The sequence below is a fragment of the Triplophysa rosa genome, linkage group LG1, assembly GCF_024868665.1.
Source record: "Triplophysa rosa linkage group LG1, Trosa_1v2, whole genome shotgun sequence".
In the NCBI taxonomy this organism is placed as follows: domain Eukaryota; kingdom Metazoa; phylum Chordata; class Actinopteri; order Cypriniformes; family Nemacheilidae; genus Triplophysa; species Triplophysa rosa.
Window position 1 is genome coordinate 11,259,670 of NC_079890.1, and position 12,647 is coordinate 11,272,316.

Here is a 12,647-nt window from a genome sequence, read left to right on the forward strand (position 1 = left end):
TTTTTTCACTCTGTCTGTAAACTTCAGAAGGCCCTGGAGCCAAGCAGAAGAAAAGGGGTTTCTGTTCTTCTTTGGGCTGATTTAGCTCTGTCTGCACCACCTACCCAACCCCTCCTCCTCCCCCCTTAAACTCAGGGTCGTACAGGAGTTGAGGCCTCCAGAACAAATGTCTGTTTACTGGATCTAGGTGGGGGCAGAAGCTTAGAAAAAGTCAAAGTTTCTTTTGTCTGTCAAAGTTATTTGGCCCAGTGCTCAAGTTCCAGCCGGTTGGGTGACAGATAAATCACGTTGCCAAGGGTGACTAGGGTAGTGTGCAGATTTCAAGATGTTCTTGAAGTCTCATCTTCTTTAACTGTTATTCTCTCCCCATTCTTTAACTCTCATGTACTTTCCGTTTCTCTTAATTCATCTGTTTAGAAAGTGCATGAGAAATGTTTTTTTTCAGTGACACTTTGTTAACCACTCACGCAAAAAAATTGACACTTTGATTCTAAAGTGAAAGATACATGAAGAGAGAATTAATTCACCATAAATAACATTCTTTTTTAAATACTATTAGACACATATGTCCATTAAAGTAAAAACACAGTTTCAGCAGGATATCAGATAGACATGTTCTAGAATGAAAATAATTTCCTCTTTGATTAACATTTTGCTTCCCCTCTCTTTCTTTCAGTTTATGGATATTTTCTCCTTCCCTTGGTGAGATTATTGTACCGTTGGTGCCAATTTCTGCATCGCAGACAATAGTTGACAGTGTTCCAGGATTTTTTTCTCTAGTTGGACCATGAAGGAAATGCAGAGGTCACCTGATGGAATGACTGGACGTGACAGACGTGTTGTTGTGTAAAGACAAGGTGTAGATACTGTTGTTCTTTGTTGTTTATGTATATTAATGTTTTACTGTCCTGATCACATATAGTCTCACATTTTATTGTATCAAGCGGGGTCAAAGAAAATGTAAATGTGCTTCCAGAAACACAAAGTTCATGTGGAGATAGTCTGTGTAATCGGTACAGTATAGGCTATACCAATCTTTGATTATCTTATGGTGGGAAAAAATCACCAAACTGATAAAAATTCAATGTATAAATTTAAGTAATGCCAAAAAACAAATAATAATAATAATGATTATTATTGGAAAAGAACATGTTGACTTGCTGCTAGGTGTTTATTGTGAAAATACGCAAGTGATTTTATTCAGCGTGACGTCACGACCTCAGAGGCAAGGCAGAGCGGGCATCTCCGTGCAAAGTATGCATTCATCCATCGAGACGTCTCATCAGCATCTGTGTTTTACTCAACACCTCGACTGCTATTGACATCTGCGGTGAGGTAGAATTTCCGTTAGCTGAGTGATATTTCTTCACTGGGATAGTTCTTCTCAACTTGGCATAAAAGCTTCGGAGGGAGTCCACAGAAAGTAACAGGTGCGGCGATTTCGAGATTTTGGAGACTTCGATAGTCTGTTACTCACCGCTATAAAGTTTTCAGTAGTTTTCATCCAACTGACGCTCAGCTTGCCATAAAGTCTCAATAATGGCAAACTCGGGCGTTCAGTTGCTTGGGTTTGGTCTCTCTCTCATTGGCATCATTGGACTGATCGTGGGCACCGTCCTGCCACAGTGGAAGATGTCCGCGTACGTGGGGGACAGTATTATCACAGCAGTCGCCACCTACCAGGGACTGTGGATGTCCTGCGCGTTTCAGAGCACGGGGCAGCTTCAGTGCAAAATCTACGATTCTATCCTACAATTGGACAGTAAGTATTAAACCATCAATCTAATCTGAACATCAGTTTTACATAATATTTATTAATTAACATTTTCTTTTAGACGTTTTATGTCTACCAGTGATGCTGTGTTATTAAGAATCATTAATTTTTTTATTTAATAATTATTTATTCCCACAAGTTAATTATATTTCTAAGCTTTTTAAAATAATGCTGACATCTTGCCCAGTAAACTAAATATAGGCTATAGCTTTCAGGATAAACTTAATGACATTTCCAAATAAAATTTGGATTGCCTTATATGACTTTGATTTTAGTTTAAGTACATTTTCATCAACTATTTGTTTGTTGGTATGTACAATATACACGCGCATGATAGATAAACAGATATGAATACATGTCAGTTTAATTAAATGGAAAATAATTATGTAATTCTAATAAACACTGTATTATGTCACATAGGATTCGTTGCGTTTAATGTTTTCCCAACAGATCAAGCTGTTTGTGTTGTGTACACTGCTCTATACGTGTATAGGTGGTTATAGAATCATCTGGCATCTATAGCTGAAGTTCCCCACCCTCTTTCCTTCACACACACACACAAAATACACTGGTGCCATTCCCAGCCTGTTTTCGATTAATAGATGCTGGCCTTCTCAATAGGACCTTGAATCTACAGTATGCCTGTAATGTACTACAGCAGGGCAGGTAGTCATGGTGACAGCACCATAGAAGAATGTAACCCACTGATACATGCCCATGTATTATTGTTAACCCACCCAACCACCACAGTAATGAATCAGTAGTTGATTAATTAAAGGGTTGTCATAAAACCATTCCCTAAGTACTGTGCTATCATAACCCTGCTCATACCGCCTCAAATTAAATAACCATTCTGGGATGTAGACTCTTAAACATCTCACTCTTTCTTGAATCTGTGTATTTACTGTGCAGAACCTCAGTGCTGATTTCTGAGAAAACTGTGGGAAACTTCTAGCTTAAACCAGCTGGAACTGCACTTGACAGCAGGTTGAATTAGGATGGAGGGTGTCCCTGTACATTCCACAGCTGGCTGTTTTCTATGCCTGGCAAGGGTTGCCTTATTGTGTTTCAATGAATTAAGGCGAGAAATAATTCTTCTACTTCACTAAAGTGCACCCTGCCCTTCACACTTTCTTTTTCACTTTTGCTTCTCATGGTGGGTTTTGTGTGCACGTGTACAGGAATGAACTGGCACAGACTGGTTCTGGTTGGAATGGGCTCTGGCTTTGTTTACCTTCACTGTTAAAAAAATGTAATTTTACAGGTAATGGTTTGTATTATTTTACAGAATTTTTCCTTTTTTCCATTAAAAAGTTAATCCCTGTTATTTTACGGATTTTTGCTGTACTAAAAAATACTACTTATTAAATTATGGTTAATTTCTTGTAATTTTAAATTACAGAAATATTATGTTTTTTTAAAAGCAATTTATAGTGTTTTTACAGTTCCCAAAATGTAATGAAGTAATAATTTACGGATTTTCTCTGTAAAAAAAATATGTAAAATTGCAACTGCTTTGTCATTAAATGCAGTTGAATGTCATTATATATTTAGGGTATTTTAGAGGTCAACTGGTAATTCTACAGACACAAATGTAATTTATTTTGACATTTATTTTTGTTCTCACCTAAACAACATACAACTTTGCATTTTGACAACTTAAATATAGTAAACTGTAGTAAAACAACTTTTGTAGATCCTATTACGTTTTTGAAACTTTGCCTAACATATTAAATATTAAAATAAAGTATTTACGTGTGCAACGGTTATCAATTCACTATAGCTAATACAACATACAGTATTTTAACAATTAGTAATAATTTCTGTAATATATTACAGTACGGCAGTATTTTTAATTTAAACAACAATATTGGGTAACACTTTATTTTACGGTGCCCTTGTTACGCATGTTACATGTATTTACTATAGTATTTACTATAAATTATGCATAATTACATGTAACTAACCCTGACCCAAACCCTAATCCTAACCCTATAGTAAGTACATGTAGTTGCTTTTTATTACTCAGTACTTAAATGTATAATTACACTGTAACACGGGCACTGTAAAATAAAGTGTAACCCAATATTGTAATTAATCTGCAATCAAACTCTCCTTTTGGGCATATGTATTTTAGTTGTGTAAGACTCCCATCATCCAATCAGAGGCTGCAAATTTAAATTTGGCGCACTTGCGTCCTAACGGCTGTGAGTGGCGGTACTAGTGCGAGCAGCCTATGGTAGCCAGGCAGGCACCGCGGGAAACATCTCTGAGAACAGCAGTGAGCAGTAGCGTGCGAGTGACAGTGAAGAAATTTCTTCCGCTCCAATGGAAATATATGACATGTAGGCTACATTTAAAGCGCCAATACTTTTGAAACAGTGAGAAAAACAACGTGCCTTTAGCGCCTGCTTCACTATACTCGTCACCATGTCAGTCAGAGCAACCGACCGCCGGATGAGGTAAGCGTTTTATAACACATTTAAACGATTATTTTATTATTTCATGTCGTGTGCTGCACTTTTTGTCTTAAAGTCTTTGTTAGCACTCTTCTGATAAACCTGGAGGCCTAACGTTACTGTAATGTTAGCTATGGATAGCTAAGGAGTAACGTTAACGTTAGTACATATAATAGAGTAATTTGTGTTCTCAAGATAAGTTTTTTTTCAGAGACGTTTTATGAACGTTTTTGGTTATAGAAATGTGTTTCCGATCCAGATAGATGATTATTACACCTGTAGGTAAAGTTACACTGCAAAAAATGACATTCTTGCTAAGTGACAACAAATCTCACCCCATTGGCAGATTTTTTTGCCTGTTTTTACCATAAACGTACTTAATTCTTATATAATTTTACATAAAACAAGACTAAGGCCCGGTTTCATTATGCCTTAGTTAAATTAGGCTATTTAATTTGCTTTTATTAAAATGCAATAGAAAAAACATTACTGATGTGCATCTTAAAACAAAACAATGGCACTGATATGGCCTAAATACCTTAGGTCACTTTTCCTTAGGTCAGTAATTGTATATCGATTTAAGAAGTTTTAGATATTTTTAATAAAAACAAGACAAAACTGCTGCTTAGTAAGAATGGCACTTTTTGCAGTGTAGGTAAAAATGATCTAATGTTTTCCCTATATATTTTGTTTTAATTTCATAGCAATACTCTAACGTTATATCTTAATTTTCTTGTTGATGTTTTGTATGTCTATCTGTGGAACTTGTGCTTTGTATGTGTAAATGTTAATACAAACAATTTATTTTTAATATTTTATTTTCAGGTTCTGGGGATCTAATGCTTGTGATAATCTACAGCAGATGGCCATGGCAATCCAGGTATGGAAACAATTGGACTGTTTATAATCTAAAATCTACCTTGTACATGTGAACGTAATACAATTTATTTTAAATATGTTATTTTCAGGTTCTGGGGATCTAATGCTTTTGCTAATCTACCGCAAATGACCATGACAATCCAGGTATGGAAAAAACTGGACTGTTTATTATCTAAAATCTACTTTGTACGTGTGAACGTAATACAATATATTTAAATATTTTCAGGTTCTGTGGATCGACTGCTTGTGCGAATCTACCGCAGCTGACCATAACAATCCAGGTATGGAAAAGATTGGACTGTTTATAATCTAAAATCTACATTGCCAAAGACGGACAAGTAATTTGATTCCATAGGATTGCTTTGACAGTGGCAATAAATTAAATTTTATCTACACTGTATCATTTTCCTATAATATCCATTATTAATAATTTGTGTTGTCCTTGTGGGTCCACTGTGACTGTGCAAGTGCAAAAGTAACTCTTGGGAGGTTTTGCTGTAAGAAAGTAAACTGAATATAGTGTATAATGTACATAGAGATTTGCAGTTAGTCTAAGTATTTTGCTGCGACCGTTGATATCTGAAAAATAGGTTTACCTGATGCCATCTAAGATGTATGTTTTTCTTTCTTCAGCAGATAACTTCAGGATTTTTAGAAGGCATATAATGACAGTGAGCGGGAACCAAAACTCTGACAATCTAAGTCACCTATAGGTAGCATAAGTAATCTATATGACTCAAGTTGCACAAATAATATCTAGATGTGTAACGAATACCTTGCATGTACAGAGCTATGTTCTGAATCTGATATACTCCGCTTGTATTCCCACTGTCAGATGAACATTTTAAAAAAATAAATATTTTTGCATTTCCCCAGAATGTCTTTTTCTGTTTCATTGAAGGTACAAAATAAAGTACTGTTTTTTAATATTGCGTATTTATTTTACATTTTTACACAGAATTTAACAGGAAATTATTGTAGGCCTGTGACCTTAGTTTCATTATAGATTCAAATAACGGCTAATTACTTTTAATTAACAGTATTGTAGGTTTTAAATGTAGCTACTTTTGGTGTATTTTAATAATATATATCTTTAATTAACTGGTAAATGTACAGACATTTGGTTTTTATTAGTAGTTTCTTAGTTATTATACATTTAAAATGTTTTTTTTTATTAAGTAAATTACTTTGTAGATTGACAGAGAAGCTTAATAAAATTACTTAAAAATTCCTAAATTTACAGATTAACCTGAAAAGAAATAGCTTTTTATGTATTTTGATTAGGGCTGTCAACGTTAACGCATGCGATTAATTTTTTCAAATTAACGCGTGAGAAAATATTTATCGCAATTAACACAGCATCCGTTTGTTTTGACATCCTTTGTCTAGCGTTACATTATGTAATCACGCTCTTATTCGTGTACAGGCTTTTAAACCACTTAAGCGCGATTTGAAACAGTTGCTTTGACGCGCTCAATGAAGATAGACAGCTTCTAAACTGTGGGACGCGGCAAAACGCAACGCGAGGTCCAGTCTGGTGTGTACAGTCATGGGCTAAAGGCTGCGTCGGTGAATCTCTGTCAGACAGCGCATCCGTGTTAAGTTCTCTTTCGTGCTTGGATGGATAAAACCACACAAGATTATGTCAGAAAGCCCGTTTTGTCTAGCATTTTCTTAAGCACAGACTTCAAAGTGTAAAATAAAATCTTAAATGAATTTAAAGTGTTGTGAAAATGGGAGTGCGGTGACGGTCAGATCTGTGTACTGAGACAGCTCTTAAAGGGGCCACGTTCTTAAACGTGCTGCTGTGACTCCTGTCACTAATGTTAATCAAAGAACAAAATAAAAGAAGAAATCAATGTGATTTTGTAGCTTTAATGAGAATTCTTCTGCATTTAATTTATAATTTAGCATTAAAGACTGTAAAGTGTCCTTCAATTCCTGTATGTTTCCTACATGAGCTCTCAATTATACTGTTGAATGGCTATAATTCATGTTAAAATAATCAATTTAATAGAGACATCAGTTACAGTAGTAATATCAAAATGCTAGCTTTCATAAAATGATGCTGTTAAAGAAATATGTTGTTTCTACATCAATTTGAAGATTAAATATGAAATTATTAAAATGTAAAAGTATATTTTAAAATATAATAGTTATGTGCGATTAATTGTGATTAATCACAGAAAAAATGTGTGATTAATCCGATTAATTTTTTTAATCGATTGACAGCACTAATTTTGATATAATTTATCTGTTTTTACGCTGTGTAATGAGCAATTATCAACAGTGCTATACTGTAATTTTAACAAATTTTTACCGTAAAATTGGCTCTGTATTTTTACAGTTTACTTCATGTAATTTTGTGAAACAGTTTTTTCCCGTAATTTTACGGAAAATGTATGGAAACTCTGCTGCCAGACTTTTTACTGATTTTTTTTAACAGTGTTTACTCGGTTTTATTGCCTTAGTGAAATATTTTATTTCAGGAAATGTTTTATTGCTGTTCTTTTGTTACTCTGTAAAGACAGTGAATTATAAAGTCAGTGGTAAACATCGCTGTTACTGTTCATAGAGTTTGGTTTAACAAACTCCCAACTGTATGTATGTATAGAGTTGGGAGAACAACATGCAGAAGTACTATCTGGAATCTGTTTGACAATTCCTTCTCTGTTTTTCTGTCAGGTGATCTTCAGGCGACTCGGGCGCTAATGATTGTGGGTATTATTATATCCATTGCTGGACTGGGTGTGGCCTGCATAGGGATGAAATGCACCACTTGTGGAGCCGATGATAAAGTTCGCAAATCTCGAACAGCAATGACAGGTGGCATCATACTGCTAGTGGGAGGTAATTGTATGTGTGAGAGAAAAAAATACAGACACAGGTTGTGTCTGTGAGACTTTAAACCAGCTCAAGCAACATTTCTGTATGACATTTTTGAACTTTTTAAAGGGGCAAAGACAGTCAGTTGTTTTGTCAAGGTTCACTCTGAGGTTCAGTGAACATCAAAGCAAACATTTGTAATGACACAAGACTGTGTGTATTTATCTGCAACAAAAAGATAATGTCTAGAAAGAGTTTTGTGCAAAAACTACCCTCATACTTTGTGCAAGTTAAGGCTGTTATGAATTATTAAAACAAATGCATGCACTGAAAGTAACTAATGCTTTGAAGATTTTGCCCCAAATCTTGTCTTCTCTTCATTGAAACAATCGCTGTTTTGTTCCTGCAGCTCTCTGTGCAATTGTTGCCTGCTCGTGGTTCGCCCACAATGTGATCCGAGCATTCTACAACCCCTTCACTCCGGTGAACACCAAGTGAGAACCACACAAAGAATTTTACTTTATGTAGTTTATGGAGCGGTGTTTCTCAACCATGTTCTTGGAGACCCTCCAACACAAAACACTTTGGCTGTCTCTGTTATTTTGCACACCCAGTTTAATAAAGAATGGGTGTGTTCGGCTGGGACAAATCCAGAATGTGCAGTGTCACACATGTGGGGCTCCATGAACACGGTTGAGAAACTTTGCACATCTTCACACAGCTGAGGAATAAAATCGTCAATCCTGTTTAGCACGAAATATGGATATGTTCACATATATACATTTTCAGAAACAAGAACCATGTTTTAGGTAAAGCCGAGCTGTACTGAACTGAACTGTCTATCACCTTGTGTGTGTTCATGTGGAGTTCAATAAGTGAGAGATAGAGATACTGTATAAACTGTGTGTCAGCTGATGGTTTTAGATCTACTCGCCAGATCAATTTTCCAATCTTTCCATCAGTTGAGTTGTCTAGGTATGACTCAAATGCTGCTTTCTATCATGAAAGTCTTGATGTATTAACTTACTGTACACCTTAATTATTTATTAAAAACATTGTGTCATTTGTGATAAAAAAAAAGCCAGCTTGATATTTAGGCCCATTATTTGTATTAACGCTTTCCTGTAGCTCAGTGGTAAGAGCATGGCGTTAACAACAAAAACAAATGTATAGGATAATGCAATGTAAGTCGCTTTAAGCTTCTGCCAAATGCGTAAATGTAATTCATTCTATTGCAAGAATAGACTTTAGTAATATACTTGTTCAGGCAATATTTAAGCTGCTCATGTAAGACGTTGTCATCGCAATCATGTCCCCAATAGTAAAAATGTGGTTAACCCAAACCCTGACTGTGTGAACATAGCCATAAATAATATATTAAAGCAAATTAAATGTACATACCTGTAGAATAAAACGCAGAATATGTACTATAATTAGAATGACTAGTTAACCACATTTCAGATGTGACATTTTCATAACTTTTCCCACATCTTTTTTTCTCTTATCTAATTAGGTTCGAATTTGGAGCTGCCATATTCATTGCATGGGGTGGCTCACTTCTTGACGTGCTTGGAGGAGCTATGTTGGCAGCCTCTTGCCCTCAAAGTAAACAAGTGTCAAAGTATCCCAAAAGTAATTCTGCACGATCAACCAGCAGCAACAAAGAGTATGTCTGAACAAGACCGCCTCTCACTGGAGAGAGAGAGCAATTTCATTAGGTGAACAATTTCCTCAGCAGATTAATGGACTGAGCATGTTGTTCTTTTAAATTGGGTTTACATGAAAGAAAGCTAAACAGTTGCCACTGAGGAGGACAAAATTCAACGGCCTAATTTTCACAATTGAAAGGGAAAACCAACATTTAAGGGTTGCATAAAATGAATGTATAATATGTATTTACAAAGAACTTAAAATGAAAAATATGCAGACATGTAAGTGTCAGTTATGAAGTCGCATGGCAGGCAAGATCTCTGTGTTTCAAGGAAGCCCAAAGTTATTTTCCCTTTCACAGATTAAGATATATTTAGATAGTCAGGTCTCCTGGTGTTTTTAAGGTGTCCACTAGGGAGCACTATAACCAACAGGCTTAGCAGGTGTTACCCAAAATGGAGGGAGATATTCATTTTTTTAAGATAACATTATTAACACTGCATATATGATGATCATGCATATCTGAGTCACTCTTATGTGATAAATGCTGTATCATTTTAGTGTTACAGAAAATCTGTCCACGCAATTCTCTGTTTATTATATTACATTAAACTCTTATATTACTTTGCCTAACTCAAATCACCATTAACACAAAACTTACAGTGTGCCAGTCACTATTTTCTCCATGAGCCCCTCTGAATATCTTTGACCTTCTTTTTTTTTAAATACATCTCGATAATGAGAGTGTTAGTGTATTTACACATCCCTGTATGTAACTATTGCTTATGTTTTCGACCCTTTCTCTGGATTAAAGTTAGCTTTCTTTGTATCTGACTGGTTATCATTTCTTCAGTTCGAAACCTATATGCTTTCAATATAAACACACAAGTCTGCTCATGCATACTTTAATACTCCCAGTCCACCGCACTCCCCAAAACAATTTACAAAAGCAATCCATTTTTGCCAAATTTTCCATGCAAAACATCAATAAGTGAAAAACAATCTAAGAGCAACACACATTTTACCCAGCATCATCAAATCAGAACATTTGCTTGTTCATTTAAGTCAGTGAGAGAGTACTTACTCCAAACCAAAAGCAACAGGCCCATAAAAACAGTTTACTGATGTCATTTAGACTACATCTGAGACATATGTTAAAGCAGACCAAGTTTGCTTTCAGTTACCAAGGTTACCGCAGGTTGTACCAAATGGTGCGTTACACATTAACAGTGTTTCACAGGAAAATGTCCTCTTTGGGAGATGAGTAATCCAACCTGCTAAGGTCAGAATTGTTTTTCTTTTTCTGCAGTAAAGTGCAAGTTTAATAAATATAGCCCTGTCAGATATCATCAAGATCGCCACTGCGAGAAATGTCCAGAACAGAGGAACTCAGGCATCATTCAATGCCACAATTTCAATGCCACAAAAGCACATCAACTCTGATAGGCAAGCGTAAAATGTAGAGGGAGTGAAGTCCACTGTTTGACCTTAAAGCAGTGAAAAGAGTGAATAAAAGTGAGAGGGGAGACATTAGTTCAATTCGATTCTGTAGGCCTGGTTTGGTGTGTTGGCCTCTTAACAGCTTTGGCACAGTCTGTCATGAATTAGGCAACAGGTGACACTCTCTGTGATGCTGGGAAACTTCTGTTATTGTTTATTATGTCATCCAGATCCTCATCATCAATAACCACTGTAAAACAAAAGAGAGAAACATCGTTTTACAATGGAATTAAATTTCACAAACCAGTGGTTATTAGCACCAAGTGGGTTTTAAACAGCGTAACGTTATATAGGCGACTCCACACCTACCTCTCGTTGACCGGCCGATCTGTCCGAGTTTTGGGGCTCTCTGCGTTCTGCGTGGGGCGGCGTTTCTCTCCGCTTGTCCGTGGTCGTAGGGAATCACAGGACTAGGCTGTAGTGCACCTGCCGGTGGTAGAAGATCGGGCATTCCTGCCATTCCGTACATGTCTTCCTGCTGCTCTTTGGTAGATGTATTCATAAACAACAACCACGAGTCGGTGGTTGGCAGTGCGCTTCCGCTAAGGCGACAATTCTTTGTTAATCCACCCAGAAATGATGAAAAGCAAGTGTTTACAGTACCTGTGGACTGTAAAATAACAAAATGAAGCGATCCTCGGTAAAACCACAAACGATACTTATCAATATCATCATGTATCACCAGGCATGGAATTTAATCCTATCTATCTACACTCTGTATGCCCTGGTCTAACGTTAACTGTTACCTTTGGCATTATGCGTTTCGTATCGGGATACAATACTTCATAAACAGGACTACGTGTAACTGTTAGCTACACCTTACATACATGGAAAAACACGCACCGGATGGGCTAATGTGTACAACAACACAGTTTCGCTATACCTTTTATGTTGTCAGGAAAACAAAACATAACCGCTTCTAAACCGCACATATATAAACAACGAGACGTACTTACCTGATATTTGTCACGAACGCGAACCCAGTGTGCGCGTATTTGGTTTATATGTCGACTGATACTCGGCGTTGGGTTGCGCTTCTCGCAGTCGGAAGTTGCCCACTATCTTACGGCGGAGTCTGTCGTAACGCTCACTTGGGGATTTCCTTGATCGTTTCTGCATGCGTCACAGCGAGGGAGGGCCCGCTGCAGGGTCATTCCACGAAATCGGTGCCTTTTGTGTCCCTGATGAATAATCAGACATAGAATTACTATAACAACAAATACATTTTTTAGTGGTGACATAAAATCAGGGACATACATAAAATGGTTTAAATTTTAAACTGATAATGTATACTTATTCCAAAACATTGTATAATAATGAGGCTACACTTAGAATAATATGGGCATATATATTTTTTTACATATTTCCTTTAATTTGCAAGGTAAAAGTACTGCTGAAAAACGAAAATCATTGCAAGGGACAGGCCAAAAACTTTACACTTGCCAGCATAAATACAATTTTAATTATTTTAAATAATATTTATTTGACTTTATTTTGATGTAATATTGATGAAAGAACATGTAGTGTTGGTATCAGTTTAAATAAAAAATGTATTTGTT

General features: G+C 36.2%; 2 protein-coding genes across 2 annotated transcripts; one reads left to right on the top strand and one right to left on the bottom strand.

The window, feature by feature from the left end:
- The first annotated feature begins 1,226 nt into the window (after positions 1-1,226).
- On the top strand, positions 1,227-10,415 carry cldn7a (claudin 7a). Its single transcript, XM_057332712.1, has 4 exons — positions 1,227-1,762; positions 7,798-7,962; positions 8,348-8,432; positions 9,452-10,415. Exons 1-4 carry the CDS (start codon positions 1,540-1,542, stop codon positions 9,612-9,614), a joined length of 636 nt encoding a protein of 211 aa, XP_057188695.1. The 5' UTR covers positions 1,227-1,539; the 3' UTR covers positions 9,615-10,415.
- A 763-nt stretch (positions 10,416-11,178) lies between these two features.
- si:dkey-112a7.4 (uncharacterized) lies at positions 11,179-12,179 on the bottom strand. The gene is made up of 3 exons (XM_057332749.1): positions 12,045-12,179; positions 11,398-11,698; positions 11,179-11,278 (listed from the first exon to the last, which is right to left on the bottom strand). Exons 2-3 carry the CDS (start codon positions 11,588-11,590, stop codon positions 11,193-11,195), a joined length of 279 nt encoding a protein of 92 aa, XP_057188732.1. The 5' UTR covers positions 11,591-11,698; positions 12,045-12,179; the 3' UTR covers positions 11,179-11,192.
- Between the last annotated feature and the right edge of the window lie 468 nt (positions 12,180-12,647).